The following is a 22,863-nucleotide window of genomic DNA, read 5'->3' on the forward strand; positions in this document are numbered from 1 at the left end:
TTTAACATACTACAGAGCTGTATAGAGTTTAACATACTACAGAGCTGTATAGAGTTTAACATAACATACTACAGAGCTGTATAGAGTTTAACATACTACAGAGCTGTATAGAGTTTAACATACTACAGAGCTGTATAGAGTTTAACATAACATACTACAGAGCTGTATAGAGTTTAACATACTACAGAGCTGTATAGAGTTTAACATACTACAGAGCTGTATAGAGTTTAACATAACACACTACAGAGATGTATAGAGTTTAACATACTACAGAGCTGTATAGAGTTTAACATACTACAGAGCTGTATAGAGTTTAACATAACATACTACAGAGCTGTATAGAGTTTAACATAGTACAGAGCTGTATAGAGTTTAACATACTACAGCGCTGTATAGAGTTTAACATACTACAGAGCTGTATAGAGTTTAACATACTACAGAGCTGTATAGAGTTTAACATACTACAGAGCTGTATAGAGTTTAACATACTACAGAGCTGTATAGAGTTTAACATAGTACAGAGCTGTATAGAGTTTAACATACTACAGCGCTGTATAGAGTTTAACATAGTACAGAGCTGTATAGAGTTTAACATACTACAGCGCTGTATAGAGTTTAACATACTACAGAGCTGTATAGAGTTTAACATACTACAGCGCTGTATAGAGTTTAACATAGTACAGAGCTGTATAGAGTTTAACATACTACAGCGCTGTATAGAGTTTAACATAGTACAGAGCTGTATAGAGTTTAACATACTACAGAGCTGTATAGAGTTTAACATAGTACAGAGCTGTATAGAGTTTAACATAGTACAGAGCTGTATAGAGTTTAACATAGTACAGAGCTGTATAGAGTTTAACATAGTACAGAGCTGTGTAGAGTTTAACATAGTACAGAGCTGTATAGAGTTTAACATACTACAGAGCTGTGTAGAGTTTAACATACTACAGTTTAACATACTACAGAGCTGTATAGAGTTTAACATACTACAGAGCTGTATAGAGTTTAACATACTACAGCGCTGTATAGAGTTTAACATAGTACAGAGCTGTATAGAGTTTAACATACTACAGAGCTGTATAGAGTTTAACATACTACAGAGCTGTATAGAGTTTAACATACTACAGCGCTGTATAGAGTTTAACATAGTACAGAGCTGTATAGAGTTTAACATACTACAGAGCTGTATAGAGTTTAACATACTACAGAGCTGTATAGAGTTTAACATACTACAGAGCTGTATAGAGTTTAACATACTACAGTTTAACATACTACAGAGCTGTATAGAGTTTAACATACTACAGTTTAACATACTACAGAGCTGTATAGAGTTTAACATGCTACAGAGCTGTATAGAGTTTAACATACTACAGTTTAACATACTACAGAGCTGTATAGAGTTTAACATACTACAGAGCTGTATAGAGTTTAACATACTACAGTTTAACATACTACAGAGCTGTATAGAGTTTAACATACTACAGAGCTGTGTAGAGTTTAACATACTACAGTTTAACATACTACAGAGCTGTATAGAGTTTAACATACTACAGAGCTGTATAGAGTTTAACATACTACAGTTTAACATACTACAGAGCTGTATAGAGTTTAACATACTACAGAGCTGTATAGAGTTTAACATACTACAGAGCTGTATAGAGTTTAACATACTACAGTTTAACATACTACAGAGCTGTATAGAGTTTAACATACTACAGTTTAACATACTACAGAGCTGTATAGAGTTTAACATGCTACAGTTTAACATACTACAGAGCTGTATAGAGTTTAACATACTACAGTTTAACATACTACAGAGCTGTATAGAGTTTAACATGCTACAGTTTAACACAGTACAGAGCTGTATAGAGTTTAACATGCTACAGTTTAACACAGTACAGAGCTGTATAGAGTTTAACATAATACAGAGCTGTATAGAGTTTAACATACTACAGTTTAACATACTACAGAGCTGTATAGAGTTTAACATACTACAGTTTAACATACTACAGAGCTGTATAGAGTTTAACATGCTACAGTTTAACATACTACAGAGCTGTATAGAGTTTAACATACTACAGTTTAACATACTACAGAGCTGTATAGAGTTTAACATAATACAGAGCTGTATAGAGTTTAACATGCTACAGTTTAACATACTACAGAGCTGTGTAGAGTTTAACATACTACAGTTTAACATACTACAGAGCTGTATAGAGTTTAACATTCTACAGAGCTGTATAGAGTTTAACATACTACAGTTTAACATACTACAGAGCTGTGTAGAGTTTAACATGCTACAGTTTAACATACTACAGAGCTGTATAGAGTTTAACACAGTACAGAGCTGTATAGAGTTTAACATACTACAGAGCTGTATAGAGTTTAACATACTACAGAGCTGTATAGAGTTTAACATAGTACAGAGCTGTATAGAGTTTAACATACTACAGAGCTGTATAGAGTTTAACACACTACAGAGCTGTATAGAGTTTAACATACTACAGAGCTGTTCAGAGTTTCTATACTATATAGTCCATCAAGCCCTGACTACTGTAGGTTGAGACCCTGAACGCCGAATGATCCGTGTGACCCCTGTGTCATTATCTGACCCTCATGCATATGCTAATGAGCCTCCAGGTTCCATGGCAACCTGTCTCTCCTCAATAGATTCTCAAGGGCACCTGGTGACATGTGGCTCAGTTTGTATTTGTGTGTGTGTGTGTGTGTGTGTGTATATGTGTTTTTGTGTGTATGTGTATATGTGTCTGTATATGTGTGTGTATATGTGTGTGTATATGTGTGTGTTTGTGTGTGTGTGTGTGTGTGTGTGTGTACATGTGTGTGTATGTGTGTGTATATGTGTGTGTATATGTGTGTGTATATGTGTGTGTATATGTGTGTGTGTGTGTATATGTGTGTGTGTGCGTGTGTGTGTGTGTATGTGTGTGTATATGTGTGTGTATATGTGTGTGTGTGTGTGTGTGTGTGTGTGTGTGTGTGTGTGTGTGTGTGTGTGTGTGTGTGTGTGTGTGTGTGTGTGTATGTGTGTGTATATGTGTGTGTGTTTGTGTGTTGCTACAGGCAACACTGCAGCAATGCATCCCTCCCTCTCGGTATAACATGTAATTATATCCATCTTATTGATTAACATAGAAGTACCAGACATGTGCCTTCTGGTTCTGAATATATGTAGGGTGGGCGTGACTTCTAAGAGATATGCCTTGCTTGACAACTGAAGGATTGTGAAAATGGCAAGGTGCAAAGAGCCTTTTAACTACAGTTCATCAGGACCGGCTTGCTGAGTGTGCATCTGTTCTTTAAGAGTAATTAACCCGATAATGGTGGAACAGGATGTTAATTATAATGGTGTGTTAATGACATAGAGGATGTTAATGATAATGGTATGTTGATGACATAGAGGATGTTAATGATAATGGTATGTTAATAGTTTAGATGCCCAGGGAGCTCTTCTCTCTAAAGGCTGAAGGTGTGGTGCATGGAATTTAGCTCTCAATGCATTTTAATATTGAAGGGAACATTTTGTATTTTCTAAAGATCGTTTTACCACCCTGAAAAACACATGTGCAGTAGGCTAAGCACGCCAGAGGATCACGAAAAACGCCCAGCTGAAATTGTTTTCTGATTAAATTACTATCATTGAATATCAAACGTTAAATGCCACTCTCCTACGGTCATTTGGTAATGTTGAGAAATCATCTCCTTGATTGTGTTCCACCGTAGACCAAAAGGGGGCAGGAACGCTGTCCACAGACGCTATCCTTTCGCTTTCCATCCTTTCCATCCTTTTCGCTTCTCCACATACCAGCCTCCTCGCACTCACTCACCACCTAGCAGCCCGTGTAGTGATGATGTTGCACCTGTCTTCATCGTTCTCTTCTGAATCATCACGGATGCTGAATGGAATATTTTGACGTCAAATATTTCTAATTGGTCTTAAAAGTTCTAAGAACGCCGACGGTCAATATTAGATGACGCGTTATTTTGCGAGCATGTGGTTTTCTTCTGACTGACGCGAATCGCCTGCGGTATTTTAGTACCAGCAGTGTTTTTGAAAGTGGACAGATAAGCATGGACTAATCGTTGTGATTATTTTCCATTCATGATGGGACCATTCAAACTTTATTTTTTGTACAGTACATTTGCCATCTTCCCAGGTAAGCTAAATGTCCGCATTTTGTTACGCAATTATGTTGATTGATTTCCCATAACTGTCATGTTTTGATTTTAGTATGTTACTGTGACGTGGTTTCAGTTGATAACTGAATTAATGTATTTCTTATTTTTCGTGTTTTACAATAATTTTACAATTTTGGCTGTGTAGGAAGTTGTAACCTATCAGAATAGAGGTTTGTAGGCTAAGTTTCGCAGCATTACATCATGATATAGCAGCAATAGCCGGCTGCGCTGTCCACACCTAGGTGTCGGACTGACGGTCGCTGTCCATGGTGCTGAACTAACGCTATCTCTGCCGCGGCCGGACTCTTTCTATCTATCCGGTCTCTCTCATCCAGCTCTAGGCTTTGGTGTCGATCCAGCCCTCCGCATCAACGTATTCGATGAACTGAAGTTGGGAGAGTCTTACGCTGGAGTTTTTCAAGTTCAGGGGTTCCACAATGAGAGCAGAGCCTTTCTTTTCCAAGGTAAGACCCGAAAACTGTATTTGACCCATATCTATGCATTACTCTCAAGGGGCGGCAGGTAGCCTAGTGGTTAGAGGCAGGTAGCCTAGTGGTTAGAGGCAGCTAGCCTAGTGGTTAGCGGCAGGTAGCCTAGTGGTTAGAGGTAGGTAGCCTAGTGGTTAGAGGCAGGTAGCCTAGTGATTAGAGTCAGGTAGCCTAGTGGTTAGAGGCAGGTAGCCTAGTGGTTAGAGGCAGCTAGCCTAGTGGTTAGAGGCAGGTAACCTAGTGGTTAGAGGCAGCTAGCCTAGTGGTTAGAGGCAGGTAACCTAGTGGTTAGAGGCAGCTAGCCTAGTAGTTAGAGGCAGGTAGCCTAGTGGTTAGAGGCAGATAGCCTAGTGGTTAGAGGCAGGTAATCTAGTGGGTAGAGGCAGGTAGCCTAGTAGTTAGAGGCAGGTAGCCTACTGGTTAGAGGCAGCTAGCCTAGTGGTTAGAGGCAGGTAACCTAGTGGTTAGAGGCAGCTAGCCTAGTAGTTAGAGGCAGGTAGCCTAGTGGTTAGAGGCAGATAGCCTAGTGATTAGAGTCAGGTAGCCTAGTGGTTAGAGGCAGGTAGCCTAGTGGTTAGAAGCAGCTAGCCTAGTGGTTAGAGGCAGGTAACCTAGTGGTTAGAGACAGCTAGCCTAGTGGTTAGATGCAGGTAACCTAGTGGTTAGAGGCAGCTAGCCTAGTAGTTAGAGGCAGATAGCCTAGTGGTTAGAGGCAGGTAGCCTACTGGTTAGAGGCAGGTAGCCTAGTGGTTAGAGGCAGCTAGCCTAGTGGTTAGAAGCAGCTAGCCTAGTGGTTAGAGGCAGGTAGCCTAGTGGTTAAAGGCCGGTAGCCTACTGGTTAGAGGCAGGTAACTTAGTGGTTAAAGGCAGGTAGCCTAGTGGTTAGAGGCAGGTAGCCTAGTGGTTAAAGGCCGGTAGCCTACTGGTTAGAGGCAGGTAGCCTAGTGGTTAGAGGCAGCTAGCCTAGTGGTTAGGGGCAGGTAGGCTAGTGGTTAGAGGCAGGTAGCCTAGTGGTTAGAAGCAGCTAGCCTAGTGGTTAGAGGTAGGTAGCCTAGTGGTTAGAGGCAGCTAGCCTAGTGGTTAAAAGCAGCTAGCCTAGTGGTTAAAAGCAGCTAGCCTAGTGGTTAGAGGCAGCTACCCTAGTGGTAAGAGGCAGGTAGCCTAGTGGTTAGAGCATTGGACAAGTAACCGAAAGGTTGCAAGAGCTGACATGGTGAAAATCTGTCGTTCTGCCCCTGAACAGGCAGTTAACCCACTGTTCCTAGGTCGTCATTGAAAATAAGAATTTGTTCTTAACTGACTTGCCTAGTTAAATAAAGGTAAAATAAAAATATTACTCTAACTTTGATCTTGTTTACGTTTGCACGTGTGACTAATCTTCTGCTATGTCATAAGACATTGAGTTCAAATAGCCTACACACCTGTTATAAAGCAGGTAGCCTACTGCTAGGATAGACGTTTGGTCTTGACGTTTCACCCATAGCGGGATAAAGCATTAACGTTACCCTCGGCCCACTGTATGACGAAAGTAGATAACCCCGTCATAACAGATAACCCCATCATAACAGATAACTCCGTCATAACAGATAACCCCGTCATAACAGATAATCCCGTCATAATAGATAACCCCGTCATAACAGATAACCCCGTCATAACAGATAACCCCGTCATAATAGATAACCCCGTCATAACAGATAACCCTGTCATAATAGATAACCCTGTCATAACAGATAACACCGTCATAACAGATTGTCATAACAGATAACCCTGTCATAATAGATAACCCCGTCATAATAGATAACCCCGTCATAATAGATAACCCGTCATAACAGATAACCCTGTCATAATAGATAACCCCGTCATAACAGATAACCCCGTCATAATAGATAACCCCGTCATAATAGATAACCCCGTCATAACAGATAACCCCGTCATAACAGATAACCCCGTCATAACAGATAACCCCGTCATAACAGATAACCCTGTCATAACAGATAACCCCGTCATAACAGATAACCCCGTCATAACAGATAACCCCATCATAACAGATAACCCCGTCATAACAGATAACCCCGTCATAACAGATAACCCCGTCATAACAGATAACCCCGTCATAACAGATAACCCCATCATAACAGATAACCCCGTCATAACAGATAACCCCGTCATAACAGATAACCCTGTCATAATAGATAACCCCGTCATAACAGATAACCCGTCATAATAGATAACCCCGTCATAATAGATAACCCCGTCATAACAGATAACCCCGTCATAACAGAGAACACCATCGTGGCCTGGTGCCAAGCTGCAGTGAACTATTGGCAGCGACATTATTGTTTCAGTCTATAAATGATAGACTATTTATCCCATTCTTTTGCCAGACGTAGATCAGCAAAACAAAGATCCAAAATAGAAATCCCAACCCATACAGAAGTCTTTCATTCTGTCATTCGGCTGTCCCCATATTGCGACTTCTAATCCCATGTCTGGAGTTGTAGGTTTAGTAAACACTGGTATACCACATACCCCGCAGCGGGTTATAGTGTGCCCCCCCCTCCACCCCACCCCCAGATATAGTAGGCCTTGAACTACAGTAAATTAACTGTCAGACTGCAACATTTATGCTCATTCTCATTGACAAATGTGTAGAATAGCATGATTAGCTATAAAACTGCATTTTTTTTTATTTCTGCTTCATGGCAATATGTGTAGAATTGCAGAAAATTAGCTAAATTCTCTCAGCCTAATTGCAAAATGTGTACAATAGCATGATTAGCTATAAAACTGTTTTTCTCTGACCCATGGCAATATAAGTTGCAGAAAGTTAGCTATATAACAGCAATTTTCTCTCAACCTCATGGGAAAATGTGTAGAATATCATGAGATTAGCTATAAAGCTGCACATTTTCTCTTTGCCCCATGGCAAAATGTGTGGAATGTGTTTGTGTGAGGGAGATTTTTATTTATTTTCATCTTCCACAAGAGTCTCTGTTTCTTTCATTCAGACTTTCTGTAAGTTTCTCTCTCTGATGTCTCCAAACTGAGGGTGTTGATCTTGAGTTTCTCTCTCTGATGCCTCCAAACTGAGGGTGTTGATCTGAGCTTCAGTGGCTGTGTCTGAGCTAGCAATGCAGACCGCCCCCCCAGAGCAGAAAACAGGGATGAAAACTCTGCTTTGTGTCGAAGCTTAAGTCATTCATTTCATAGGCGTCTTTTATGTTTTGCACTGACTCTCTTGCACAGGCTCAATGTACACTCACTGGACCCTAACCACACACCCACACATATTACACACACACACACACACACACACACACACACACACACACACACACACACACACACACACACACACACACACACACATACACACACACACACACACACACACACACACACACACACACACACACACACACACACACATACACACACACACACACACACACACACACACACACACACACACACACACACACACACACACACACACACACACACACACACATTCCTTCACACTCTTCACGTATGCTGCTGCTACTCTCTGTTTATTATCTATGCATAGTCACTTCACCCCGACCTACATGTACATATTACCTAAATGATCTTGACTAACTCGTACCCCTGCACATTGACTCTGTACTGGTACCCCTGCACATTGACTCTGTACTGGTACCCCTGCACATTGACTCTGTACTGGTACCCCTGCACATTGACTCTGTACTGGTACCCCTGCACATTGACTCTGTACTGGTACCCCTGCACATTGACTCTGTACTGGTACCCCTGCACATTGACTCTGTACTGGTACCCCTGCACATTGACTCTGTACTGGTACCCCTGCACATTGACTCTGTACTGGTACCCCTTGTATACAGCCTCGTTATTGTTATTTTCTACTTTGGTTTATTTAGCAAATGTTTCTTAGTTACTTTTTACATTGTTGTTTAGGGGCTCGTAAGTAAGCAGTTCACTGTTTACACCTGTTGTTTTCAAATACAATTTAATTTGTAGGCCTTTTATCCACAGTACCAGTACCAGTCCATGGTTTTGTTGAGGCTATGAGAATCAGAATGAAAGGCAGAATGAAGTATTCAACCCCTTTTGTTATGACAAGCCTAAAGAAGTTCAGGAGTAAAAATGTGCTTTAAAACTCACATAATAAGTTGCATGGACTCACTCTGTGTGCAATAACAGTGTTTAACATGATTTGTGAATGATTACCTCACACATACAATTATCTGTAAGATCCCTCAGTCAAGCAGTTCATTTCAAAGATAGATTCAACCACAAAGACCACATTGTCGTTACTCTACAATACTAAGCTAATTGATAGCGTGAAAAGGAGGAAGCTTGTACAGAATAAAAATGTCCGAAAACATGCAGTTTGTTTGCAACACTGCACTAATACTGCAAAACAAATGTGGCAAAGCAATTCACTTTTTTTCTTGAATACAAAGTGTTATGTTTGTGGCAAATCCAATACAACACATTACTGAGTATCACTCTCCATATTTTCAAGTGTAGTGGTGGCTGCATCATGTTATGGGTATGCTTGTAATCGTTAAGGACTGAGGAGTTTTTCAGGATTAAATATTAAATGGAATGGAGCAAAGCACAGGCAAAATCCTAGAGGAAAACCTGCTTCAGTCTGCTTCCCAACAGACACTGGGAGATGAATGAACCTTTCAGCAGGAACATAACCTAAAAGGCCAAATATTCACTGGAGTTTCTTACCAAGACGACAGTAAATGTTCCTGGGTGGCCGAGGTACAGTTTTGACTTAAATCTGGTTGTCTAGCAATGACCAGTTTGACAGAGCCTTAAGAATCCTGAAAAGAATAATGGGCATATATTGTACAATCCAGGTGTCCAAAGCTCTTAGAGACTTACCCAGAAAGACTCACCGCTGTAATTGCTGCCAAAGGTGATTCTAACATGTATTGACTCGGGGGTGTTAATACTTATGTAATTTAGATATTTGTGTATACATTTGCAAACATTTCTAAAAACATGTCTTCACTTAGTCATTATGGGTTATTGTGTGTAGATGGGTGAGGAAAAAAATATATTTAATCCATTTAGAATTCGGGCTGTAACAGCACAAAACGTGGTATGAATCAAGGGTTATGAATATTTTCTGAAGGCACTGTATATATGATTCAAACAACTCAGGAATGAGAGGAATTGTAGCCAGTGTTTCTGCCTGCAGAGTGCTGTCTGTGTGTGTGTGTGTGTGTCCATACAGGAACATCCTACCACTGTTCTCCCTTCTCCTCTCTCCCAGAATTCTAGGCTTTCACAAGGATTAGATGGACCCCATTATGGTTTATCCGTCAACTACATCTATTCATCTATTATAGAAATGATATTTTCTCTTTCGTGTACAATTATAACCCACCTGTTCCCTTGATGCCTTCATAGAGATAATTGAAAGTTGTCATCATAGATATATGGTATCCAGAGGTGAAAGAGGATTCCACACCTGCCAAAGAATAGGTCATGAGTTTCATCAATCTCATCAGGTTTCATATCACAAACAAAGTCAGTGTGCCCCTCAACCCTGCTGAGTGAGTGAACCCTCCCTGTACAGATGTAGGATCATAATATGAGCAAGTTTGCTACAGCAGGAAAACAATCCTGTAGTATTAGGATTATAATTCATGTGCATTTTCGTAGAGGTTGATACATTTTTCGTAAGTGAAAATCAAGTCTGAAATTTCCTGCAACAGGGGGATCAAATTAAGATCCTACACCTGTACCTCTCCATGCTGACTGGATGCTCTCTCTCTGTTCAGTGCAGCAATCAGGTTGCTGCTTACTCATCACTCCAATAGAGACTGTATCTGCAACCGCACAGCAGGACAGGATGCCGTTAGTGTAGTGTTGTCGGCTCTACGTGTGTGTGTGTGCGTGTGCATGTGCGTGTGTGTGTGTGCGTGCGTGTGTGTGTGTGAATGTAACACACATACACACATACACGTGAGATGCCATTCCTGTGCCCATTGCCAAGCTCTGTGTGCCAACCAGACAGAAGGGCAAGAGGCCTAACAGCGGTAGCAACATTAGTCATAGAACATATATCCATGATGCATTGGATAACAGGAAGCAGAGATTAAAGGCCTATGTGTTGGAAACAGTTCTGAGAGTATTTTGTTATGTATCCCAGAGAGGTACATTAGAAGTGATGTATCCCAGAGAGGTACATTATATGTGATGTATCCCAGAGAGGTACATTAGAAGTGATGTATCCCAGAGAGGTACATTAGAAGTGATGTATCCCAGAGAGGTACATTAGAAGTGATGTATCCCAGAGAGGTACATTAGAAGTGATGTATCCCAGAGAGGTACATTAGAAGTGATGTATTCTAGAGAGGTACATTAGAAGTGATGTATCCCAGAGAGGTACATTAGAAGTGATGTATTCTAGAGAGGTACATTATACGTGATGTATCCCAGAGAGGTACATTATATGTGATGTATCCCAGAGAGGTACATTAGAAGTGATGTATCCCAGAGAGGTACATTAGAAGTGTTGTATCCCAGAGAGGTACATTAGAAGTGATGTATCCCAGAGAGGTACATTAGAAGTGATGTATCCCAGAGAGGTACATTAGAAGTGATGTATCCCAGAGAGGTACATTAGAAGTGATGTATCCCAGAGAGGTACATTAGAAGTGATGTATCCCAGAGAGGTACATTAGAAGTGATGTATCCCAGAGAGGTACATTAGAAGTGATGTATTCTAGAGAGGTACATTAGAAGTGATGTATCCCAGAGAGGTACATTAGAAGTGATGTATCCCAGAGAGGTACATTAGAAGTGATGTATTCTAGAGAGGTACATTAGAAGTGATGTATCCCAGAGAGGTACATTAGAAGTGCATCATTAAGTGGTAGAAGTAATATTTAGATCAAATGTTCTATCAGAACAAGATGTGATCTGGTTTCATCTGACCACTTGAGATTGAAACAGGATGATATTTCTCCAATGAATTGGTCTTATTTTGTAAAAGCGAGTCATCCTGTCTTCTAAGTGCTCTCTCTCCTTCTCTCTCTCCCTGTTGATCCCTCTGTCTCTCTGCCAGGCTGTAGGAATCTGCACTGTTAATTCCCCTGCTTTAATTCAACGCTATTTGGAGTTGGGACACTTGTTCCCTGTGTAATGGCTACTTGTCATGAATCATTCAGCTGATTTAGACACACACACATATGCACGCCCACAAGCAGACACACACACACACACACACACACACACACACACACACACACACACACACACAAACACGCATGCACGCACGCAAACACACGTTGGTTCCTGTGGCCACTTCCTGTGACCAGTTCCTGTGACCAAATCCATGGCATGTATCTTGATAAATCAAACTTTTACACCCCAAACTTGATAAAAACACAAGGCAGCATCTCATTAATCAATCTAGATGTAATCCCACGACTGCATGGCCAAGCACGACTCCAACACCATTACTAAGTTTGATGACGACACAACAGTGTAGGCCTGATCACCGACAATGAGAAGACAGCCTAGAGGTCAGAGAACTCGCAGTGTGGTGCCACGACAACAACCTCTCCCTCAATGTGAGCAAGACAAATGAGCTGATCGTGGACTACAGGAAAATGCGGGCCGAACAGGCCCCCATTAACATCGACGGGGCTGTAGTGGAGCGGGTCGAGAGTTTCAAGTTCCTTGGTGTCCACATCAACAACAAACTATCATGGTCTAACACACCAAGACAGTTTTGATAAGGGCACGACAACACCTTTTCCCCCTCAAGAGACTGAAAAGACTTGTCATGGGTCTACAGATCCTCAAAATGTTTCATAGCTGCACCATCGAGAGCGTCCTGACCGGTTGCATCACCGCCTGGTATGGCAACTGTTCGGCATCCGACCATAAGGCTCTGCAGAGGGTAGTGTGTACGGCCCAGTACATCACTGGGGCCAAGCTTCCTACCATCCAGGACCTATATACTAGGCCCAAAAAATTGTCAAAGACTCCAGTAGCCCAAGTCATAGACCATGGTTGATGCTGTGGTTTATTTATAGTTTTCTCAGGGAGATAACTAACTAGTATTGTGATGATGGCTGCAGGCCGGTACAAGTGTGTGTGTGTGTGTTTGTTTGTGTCACCAGGCTGTGGTTCAATACAGCGGAGACAGAGTGTCTGACAGAAGGCCAGGCAGCAGGAACAGGAGAAGCCCTGAAAAAGAGAAAGAGAGACCTGGAAAGCCCTGAAATGAGGCCAGTCCCTCTGAGGCACCAGACAGGCAGGCTGGCTGGCTGCGTGTGTGTGTGTGTGTGTGTGTGTGTGTGTGTGTGTGTGTGTGTGTGTGTGTGTGTGTGTGTGTGTGTGTGTGTGTGTGTGGAGCTTCTTATCTCTTCTCTCTGCATGTTGTATTGATCTGTATCACTACAACACTAACTGTAACCCAGGACAAAGTGACAGGATTTGTGTATCAGAGAGACAGAGAGAGACAGACAGAGAGAGACAGACAGAGAGAGATAGAGAGAGAGAGACAGAGAGAGAGACAGAGAGAGAGAGAGAGTCGAGAGAGAGAGAGAGAGAGAGAGAGAGAGAGAGAGACAAGAGTGTTATGTACACCCTCCCTCCCCCATCACCCACAGGTTAAGTCTTAAGAGGACAGTGGGGTAAAATAAAATAGACCATATGGTGCAGATTAGTAGTAATCTCCATGAATCTGAACCCTCTGACTGGGTGTTAAACCATTTCAACATTCATGAGAAACATACAGATGTTGTATCTTCATTTGACCAGTTTCTCAAAGCACGAAAATAATCCTGCAGCCACAGGACAATATACATTTTTGTATGGGTTGTACATTTTTTAGATAGGATAAATCAAGTCTGAATATTTGAAAGTGAATATTATAATCTTTAGAAGCCATTTTAATCCTTGAATACACTACAATGTGCATTTCCTGCTACACGGGACAATTATCTGCATCAAACGTAAGATATTACAACTGTAAAATGGGCACACATTCAATTTCCCTGTTCTGGTGAAAGCTGCTCAAGTCTTCTTGTTGTCTTGCAGATTTCTACACAGTGTGAGACCTTCTGCTTATTTCCAATCAACTAATCCACATTTATTCAGCTTGAGTCAGTGTCCCACCTTGTCATTCCTAATTGGTTGAATTGCATTGTCTTCTGTGAGTTAGTTTATTGAAATATTGAATGCCTTATTTTGGGGGAAGAGCCCCCATTGCGTCTACTTCTAATGTATGTTAGAGAGTGTTAAGTGTGAGCGTTTTGAGATCGTGGTCCTTATGACATCACCACCCAACCAGTCCATATGGACACTTGTCAATTAAGGACAGACAGCTGGCTGTTGAACAGATACTGTTATAGACAGGGAGCATGAGGATAGGCTTCTCTCTCGTTCTTTCTCTCTGTTCTTTCTTTCTTCCTTTCTGATGACAGATGGAGAGAGGGGAGGGGGGTTGGATAGAGAGAGAATGGCTGTTGTTCCCCAATAAGAATGGTCACATGTTAGCCCACTGTGTGCTGCTGTTGAGAACAGCAACCCCCCCCCCCCCCACCACTACAATCATCTAAATGTCCTCATCAGCTATGTTACACAGTTGAGTATTTTAAAGTTGAGTTTAAAACAAATGACAGTATCATAATCAACTGTAGGGCCATGTCCCCAAGTACTTAAAATGGTAGTACATACTGTACCTATTGTAGTACATACTGTATATATGGTAGTATATACTATATATATATATATATATATATATATATATATGGTAGTACATACTGTACCTATTGTAGTACATACTGTATCTATGGTAGTATATACTATATATATATATATATATATATATATATATATATATATATATATATATATATATATATATATATATGGTAGTACATACTGTACCTATTGTAGTACATACTGTATCTATGGTAGTATATACTATATATATATATATATATATATATATATATATATATATATATATATGGTAGTACATACTGTAGCTATTGTAGTACATACTGTATCTATGGTAGTACATACTATATATATATATATATATATATATATATATGGTAGTACATACTGTACCTATTGTAGTACATACTGTATCTATGGTAGTATATACTATATATATATATATATATATATATATATATATATATATATATGGTAGTACATACTGTACCTATTGTAGTACATACTGTATCTATGGTAGTATATACTATATATATATATATATATATATATGGTAGTACATACTGTACCTATTGTAGTACATACTGTATCTATTGTAGTATATACTATATATATATATATATATTTATATATATATATATGGTAGTACATACTGTACTTATTGTAGTACATACTGTATCTATGGTAGTATATACTATATATATATATATATATATATATATATATATATATATATGGTAGTACATACTGTACCTATTGTAGTACTTACTGTATCTATTGTAGTATATACTATATATATATATATATATATGGTAGTACATACTGTATTTATGGTAGTACATACTGTACCTATGGTAGTATATACTATATATATTAATGGTAGTACATACTGTATTTATGGTAGTATATACTGTATCTATGGTAGTAAATACTGTATCTATGGTAGTAAATACTGTATCTATGGTAGTAAAAACAGTATCTATGGTAGTATATACTGTATCTATGGTAGTAAATACTGTATATATGGTAGTAAATACTGTATCTATGGTAGTAAAATGGTATATATGGTAGTATATACTGTATCTATGGTAGTATATACTATATATATATATATATATATATATATATATATGGTAGTACATACTGTACCTATTGTAGTACATACTGTATCTATGGTAGTACATAGTGTATCTATGGTAGTATATACTATATATATATATGGTAGTACATACTGTATTTATGGTAGTATATACTGTATCTATGGTAGTAAATACTGTATCTATGGTGGTAAATACTGTATCTATGGTAGTAAAAACGGTATATATGGTAGTATATACTGTATCTATGGTAGTAAAAACGGTATATATGGTAGTATATACTGTATGTATGGGACATACAGTGCATTTGGAAAGTATTCAGACCCCTTGACTTTTCCCACATTTTGTTACGTTACAGCCTTATACTAAAATTGTTAAAATAAAAAATCTATCTATACATGATACCTAATAATAACAAAGCGAAACAGGTTTTTAGACATTTAAAAAACCCAGAAATAACTTATTTACATAAGTATTCAGACCCTTTGCTGTGAGACTCGAAATTGAGCTCGGGTGGATCCTGTTCCATTGATCATCCTTGAGATGTTTCTACAATTTCATTGGAGTCCAACTGTGGTAAATTAAATTGATTGGACATGATTTGGAAAGACACACACCTGTCTGTATAAGGTCTCACAGTTGACAGTGCATGTCAGAGCAAAAATCAAGCCATGAGGTCGAAGGAATTGTCCGAAGAACTCTGAGACAGGATTGTGTCGAGGCACAGATCTGGGGAAGGGTATCAAAACATTTCTGCAGCATTGAAGGTCCCCAAGAACACAGTGGCCTCCATCATTATTAAATGGAAGAAGTTTGGAACCACCAAGACTCTTCCTAGAGCTGACCGCCGGGCCAAACTGAGCAGTCTGGGGAGAAGGGCCTTGGTCAGGGAGGTGAGCAAGAACCCGATGATCACTCTGACAGAGATCCAGAGTTCCTGTGTGATGATGGGAGAACATTCCAGAAGGACAACAATCTCTACAGCACTCCACCAATTAGGCCTTTATGGTAGAGTGGTCAGATGGAAGCTACTCCTCAGTAAAAGGCACATGACAGTCCGCTTGGAGTTTTCTAAAAGGCACCTAAAGACTCTCAGACAATGAGAAACAAGATTCTCTGGTCTGATGAAACCAAGATTGAACTCTTTGACCTGAATGCTGAGCGTCACGTCTTGAGGAAACCTGGCACCATCCCTACGGTGAAGCATGGTGGTGGCAGTTTCATGCTGTGGGGATGTTTTTCAGTGGTATGGACTGGGAGACTAGTCAGGATCGAGGGAAAGACGAACAGAGCAAAGTACAGAGTGAAAACCTGCTGTAGAGTGCTCAGGACCTCAGACTGGGGTGAAGGTTCACCTTCCAACAGGACAACGATCTTAAGCACACAGCCAAGACAACTCAGGTGTGGTTTCGGAAAAAGTCTCTCTTTGAACCCGATCAAACATCTCTGGAGAGATGGCGACGCTCCCACCTCCAACCTGACAGAGCTTGAGAGGCTCTGCAGAGAAGAATGGAAGAAACTCCCCAAATACAGGTTTGCCAAGCTTGTATCGTAATACCCAAAAAGACTCAAGGCTGTAATCACTGCCAAAGGTGCTTCAACAAAGTACTGAGTAAAGGGTCTGAATCCTTGTGTAAATGTGATATTTCAGTTTTGTATTTTTAACACATTTGCAGAAATTTCTAGAAACCTGTTTTTGCTTTGTCATTATGGGGTATTGTGTGTAGATGAGAAGAAACAAAACAATTTAATAAATGTTCTGGTCTGAATACTTTCCGAATGCACCGTACAGACCACATTGTTTTCTCCCCAGGTATTTTGAGCCTGTTCTCACCAGCTGTAGATGCTGTGTTTATGTCGTACAAGACCATGTAGCTGGTGTCAGTGTGAAGCGGTTGAATCGTGTCACGGCTCCCTGCATGCATCCCCCCCCCCCCCCCCCCCCCCACACACACACACACACACACACACACACATACACACATGTACACACACACACACACACACACACACACACACTCCCTTCATCTCTTTTTGATGGTTCCATTAAAGGAGCGTAGATGTCTGAGGAGAGGATAGAGGGAGGTGAGTTGAGGATAGAGGGGTGGAAGGATGGAGAGATAGGTTCGGCCGAGGGAGAACAAGACAGCCAGAGATCAGGGCGCTCCCGTGGTTCCAATCCCTTCTCTCACTCTCTCTGTAGATACACTGGAAGTGAGGTGTTGTATCCGCGGTTAAAGGGAGCAGGGTTCTGTTCCTTTTCAATATGGAACACAACAGAGTACAGGATAGAATGTCGAACAGATGGTTTATTGACATGAGAGCCCGCTCAAAGGGTAGCGACCATGTGACCTTACTCATCAAGGTTAAATGATTGTACATGACACTAATTAACCAATATAACCACAGCTCTAAAACTGGGGACACACAGTACAACATATCTGTCATATCATATCTGTGATGATATTTTCAGTCTCAGAAACATACAGTATAATATCTATCCCTGTGAGTGATCATGGTTTCAGTCTCAGAAACATACAGTTTAACATCTCTGTCCCTGTGAGTGATCATGGTTTCAGTCTCAGAAACATACAGTATAATATCTGTCCCTGTGAGTGATGATGGTTTCAGTCTCAGAAACATACAGTATAACATCTCTGTCCCTGTGAGTGATTGTGGTTGCTGTCTCCTTCTCTATCAGAAACTGAGACTGAAGGACAATCTATCCAGTAGCATTTTCTGTATCTCCATCTGTTCTTAACTATCTTGCCTAGTTAAAAAAAAAGGTAAAAAAAAAAAAAATGTATTTCAATTATGAGGTGTGCCTTGTTAAAAGTTCATTTGTGGACTTTCTATCCCTCTTAATGCGTTTGAACCAATAAGTTGTGTTGTGACAAGATAGGGGGGTATACAGAAGATAGCCCTATTTGGTAAAAGAACAAATTCATATTATGGCAAGAACAGCTCAAATAAGCAAAGAGAAACGACAGTCCATCATTACTTTAAGACATGAAGGTCAGTTAATCCGGAAAATGTCAAGAACTTTGAACATTTCTTCGAGTGCCGTCGCAAACAAACATCAAGCGCTATGATGAAACTGTCTCTCATGAGGACTGCCACAGGAAAGGAAGACCCAGAGTTACCTCTACTGCAGAGGGTAGGTTCATTTGAGTTACCTGCCTCAGAAATTGCAGCTCAAATAAATGCTTCACAGAGTTCAAGACACGTCTCAACATCAACTGTTCAAAGGAGACTGCGTAAATCAGTCCTTCATGCAAAGAAACCACTACTAAAGTGCACCACTAAGAAGAAGAGACTTGCTTTGGCCAAGAAACACGAGCAATGGACATTAGACCGGTGGAAAATCTGTCCTTTGGTCTGATGAGTCCAAACTTGAGAGTTTTGGTTCCAACCGCAGTGTCTTTGTGAGACGCAGAGTAGGTGAACGGATGATCTCCACATGTGTGGTTCCCACCGTGAAGCATGGAGGAGGAGGTGTGATAGTGTGGGGGTGTTTTGCTGTTGACACTGTCTGTTATTTATTTAGAATTCAAGGCACACTTAACCAGCATGGCTACCACAGTATTCTGCAGCGAATGCCATCCTATCTGGTTTGCTCTTAGTGGGCCTATCATTTGTTTTTCAACAGGACAATGAACCAACACACCTACAGGCTGTGTAAGGGCTATTTGACCAAGAAGGAGAGTTATGGAGTGCTGCATCAGATGACCTGGCCTCCACAATCACCCGACCTCAACCCAATTAAGATGGGTTGGGGATGGGTTGGAGCGTGGAGTGAAGGAAAAGCAGCCAACAAATGCTCAGCATATGTGGGAACTCCTTCAAGACTGTTTAAAAAGTATTCCAGGTGAAGCTGGTTGAGAGAATGGCAAGAGTGTGCAAAGCTGTCATCAAGGCAAAGTGTGGATACTTTGAAGAATCTCAAATATAAAATATATTTTGATTTGTTTAACAAGAATTGAAGCTTTCTGCCGACATCAGATATGTCTATGTCCTTTGATTTTTTGTTGTTGTTACTTACAACCCTTGAATGAGTAGGCTTGTCCAAACTTTTGACTGGTACTATATTTTGTTGGATAACCTGTATTACATAATGCAGTGTGTCCTAAATCTCTCCTCCAGTACCCACAGCCGTTACATTTATAGATCTCTAATTTTAGCACCTGTTTGAACTACAGCGCTTGATGTTCATTTGTGACCAACAACACTAAGATTCAGAGATCTTTCTCTCTCTCTGCTTTCTCTATCTCTGCCTTTTCTCTCTCTGCTTTCTCTCTCTCTGCTTTCTCTCTCTGCTTTCTCTCTCTCTGCCTTTTCTCTCTCTCTCTCTCTCTCTCTCTCTCTCTCTCTCTCTCTCTCTCTCTTTCTCTCTCTCTGCTTTCTCTCTCTCTCTGCTCTCTCTCTCTCTCTCTCTCTCTCTCTCTCTCTCTCTCTCTTTCTCTTTTTCTCTCTCTCTGCTTTCTCTTTCTCTGCTTTCTCTCTCTCTCTCCTCAGACTCATGGAGGAACGTGAGGGTGAAGGAGGATGTAGCAGAGGTGATGCTCCAGAAGCTGAGAGACAAGACAGAGTTCACTGTGCTGGCCACTCTGAAGCAGGAGAGACTCAACTCTGGAGTCCTGCTCTCCATACACTATGCAGAACACAGGTAAGACACAGTCCTCTCCATACACTATGCAGAACACAGGTAAGACACAGTCCTCTCCATAAACTATGCAGAAGACAGGTAAGACACAGTCCTCTTCATACACCATGCGGAACACAGGTAAGACACACATCTTGATTTAGAAACCATTTGTGTGCTGTTATGTAATGGAGGTAAGAACGTGTGTCTGACTGGTTGAAGTCCAGTCAGAGACACTATAGAGGACCCTGGTTGAAGTCCAGTCAGAGACACTATAGAGGACCCTGGTTGAAGTCCAGTCAGAGACATTATAGAGGACCCTGGTTGAAGTCCAGTCAGAGACACTATAGAGGACCCTGGTTGAAGTCCAGTCAGAGACATTATAGAGGACTCTGGTTGAAGTCCAGTCAGAGACATTATAGAGGACCCTGGTTGAAGTCCAGTCAGACACTATAGTTGAAGTCCAGTCAGACACTGTAGAGGACCCTGGTTGAAGAGCAGTTAGACACTATAGAGGACCCTGGTTGAAGTCCAGTCAGACACTATAGAGGACTCTGGTTGAAGTCCAGTCAGAGACACTATAGTTGAAGTCCAGTCAGACACTATAGAGGACCCTGGTTGAAGTCCAGTTAGACACTATAGAGGACCCTGGTTGAAGTCCAGTCAGAGACACTATAGTTGAAGTCCAGTCAGATACATTATAGAGGACTCTGGTTGAAGTCCAGTCAGAGACACTATAGAGGACCCTGGTTGAAGACCAGTCAGAGACATTATAGAGAACCCTGGTTGAAGTCCAGTCAGACACTATAGTTGAAGTCCAGTCAGACACTGTAGAGGACCCTGGTTGAAGAGCAGTTAGACACTATAGAGGACCCTGGTTGAAGTCCAGTCAGACACTATAGAGGACTCTGGTTGAAGTCCAGTCAGAGACACTATAGTTGAAGTCCAGTCAGACACTATAGAGGACCCTGGTTGAAGTCCAGTTAGACACTATAGAGGACCCTGGTTGAAGTCCAGTCAGAGACACTATAGTTGAAGTCCAGTCAGATACATTATAGAGGACTCTGGTTGAAGTCCAGTTAGACACTATAGAGGACCCTGGTTGAAGTCCAGTCAGACACTATAGAGGACTCTGGTTGAAGTCCAGTCAGAGACACTATAGTTGAAGTCCAGTCAGACACTATAGAGGACCCTGGTTGAAGGCCAGTTAGACACTATAGAGGACCCTGGTTGAAGTCCAGTCAGAGACACTATAGAGGACCCTGGTTGAAGTCCAGTCAGAGACATTATAGAGGACCCTGGTTGAAGTCCAGTCAGAGACTATAGAGGACCCTGGTTGAAGTCCAGTCAGAGACACTATAGAGGAACCTGGTTGAAGTACAGTCAGAGACACTATAGAGGACCCTGGTTGAAGTCCAGTCAGAGACACCATTGAGGACTCTGGTTGAAGTCCAGTCAGAGACACTATAGAGGAACCTGGTTGAAGTCCAGTCAGACACTATAGAGGACCCTGGTTGAAGTCCAGTTAGACACTATAGAGGACCCTGGTTGAAGTCCAGTCAGAGACACTATAGAGGAACCTGGTTGAAGTCCAGTCAGAGACACTATAGAGGACCCTGGTTGAAGTCCAGTCAGAGACATTATAGAGGAACCTGGTTGAAGTCCAGTCAGAGACACTATAGAGGACCCTGGTTGAAGTCCAGTCAGAGACACTATAGAGGACCCTGGTTGAAGTCCAGTCAGAGACACTATAGAGGACCCTGGTTGAAGTCCAGTCAGAGACACTATTGAGGACCCTGGTTGAAGTCCAAAATGGATGAAACGAAGTGAATGGAATGGTATAAATAAACAGGCATTTGATGAGATTCCATTAATTCCGTTCCAGCCATTACTATGAGGCATTACTATGAGGCATTACTATGAGGCATTACTATGAGGCATTACTATGAGGCATTACTATGAGGCATTACTATGAGGCATTACTATGAGCCATTACTATGAGGCATTACTATGATCCATTACTATGAGCCATTACTATGAGCCAGTCCTCCCCATTTAAATTGCCACCAACCACCACTGGAGACCACTGGACTCCATATGTGGACCCTGTAATAAAGAGGCAAGAAGCCTCGGGTAACGGCAGTACAACGCTGACCTACACCAACCAGTCATACAGATCAGACTGTGTACCACCTGTCAAGATTTCCCAAGTGTCATCTCATAAAGTTCAGCCTGCCATTGTTTTTATGGTGTGTGATTTGGGCATGGATTTCACGAGGTCATTTGAACAGTAGTATTAGCACTTCACTGCCAAGGCTCTGTTGTTGTTCTGAAGACAGTCCATATTAGGTTAAACAGTCAGATTATGATTTATCCCCGTTTTCATTGTTCCTACCTCCAAGGACAGCTTTATATGGATTTTTTCATTTTCTTTAATCTTAAATGTGGAAAATAAATCCTTTGGGAGAAGCAGAGCAAATCAGCTGGTCCTTTCTTCAGTGGAAGCATTCTATCCCTCTATCCTTCTGATGTTCCTCTGTCCTTTTAGTAATGGCTTCAATCTATCCCTTCATCCATCCATTCCTCTATCCCTCCGCCCCTACATCGTTCTCTCTTTCTTCCCAATCACTGATGTAATGGCTTCAATCTATCCATTTATCTATCTATCCATTTATCCATATATCTATCTATCTATCTATCTATCTATCTATCT

At 41.0% G+C, this 22,863-nt stretch overlaps 1 protein-coding gene across 1 annotated transcript in view; it reads left to right on the top strand.

Moving 5' to 3' along the window:
- The first annotated feature begins 3,806 nt into the window (after window positions 1–3,806).
- Window positions 3,807–22,863, top strand: part of LOC110490712 (protein kinase C-binding protein NELL2) — a 104,988-nt gene continuing 85,931 nt past the window's right edge. The window contains exons 1-3 of the mRNA XM_036945213.1: window positions 3,807–4,181; window positions 4,539–4,667; window positions 20,024–20,174. Of these exons, the coding sequence (XP_036801108.1) occupies window positions 4,127–4,181; window positions 4,539–4,667; window positions 20,024–20,174 (335 nt within the window). The 5' untranslated portion in view covers window positions 3,807–4,126. The remainder of the gene's footprint in view (window positions 4,182–4,538; window positions 4,668–20,023; window positions 20,175–22,863) is intronic.

The sequence above is a fragment of the Oncorhynchus mykiss genome, chromosome 15, assembly GCF_013265735.2.
Source record: "Oncorhynchus mykiss isolate Arlee chromosome 15, USDA_OmykA_1.1, whole genome shotgun sequence".
NCBI classification, from domain to species: Eukaryota; Metazoa; Chordata; class Actinopteri; order Salmoniformes; family Salmonidae; genus Oncorhynchus; species Oncorhynchus mykiss.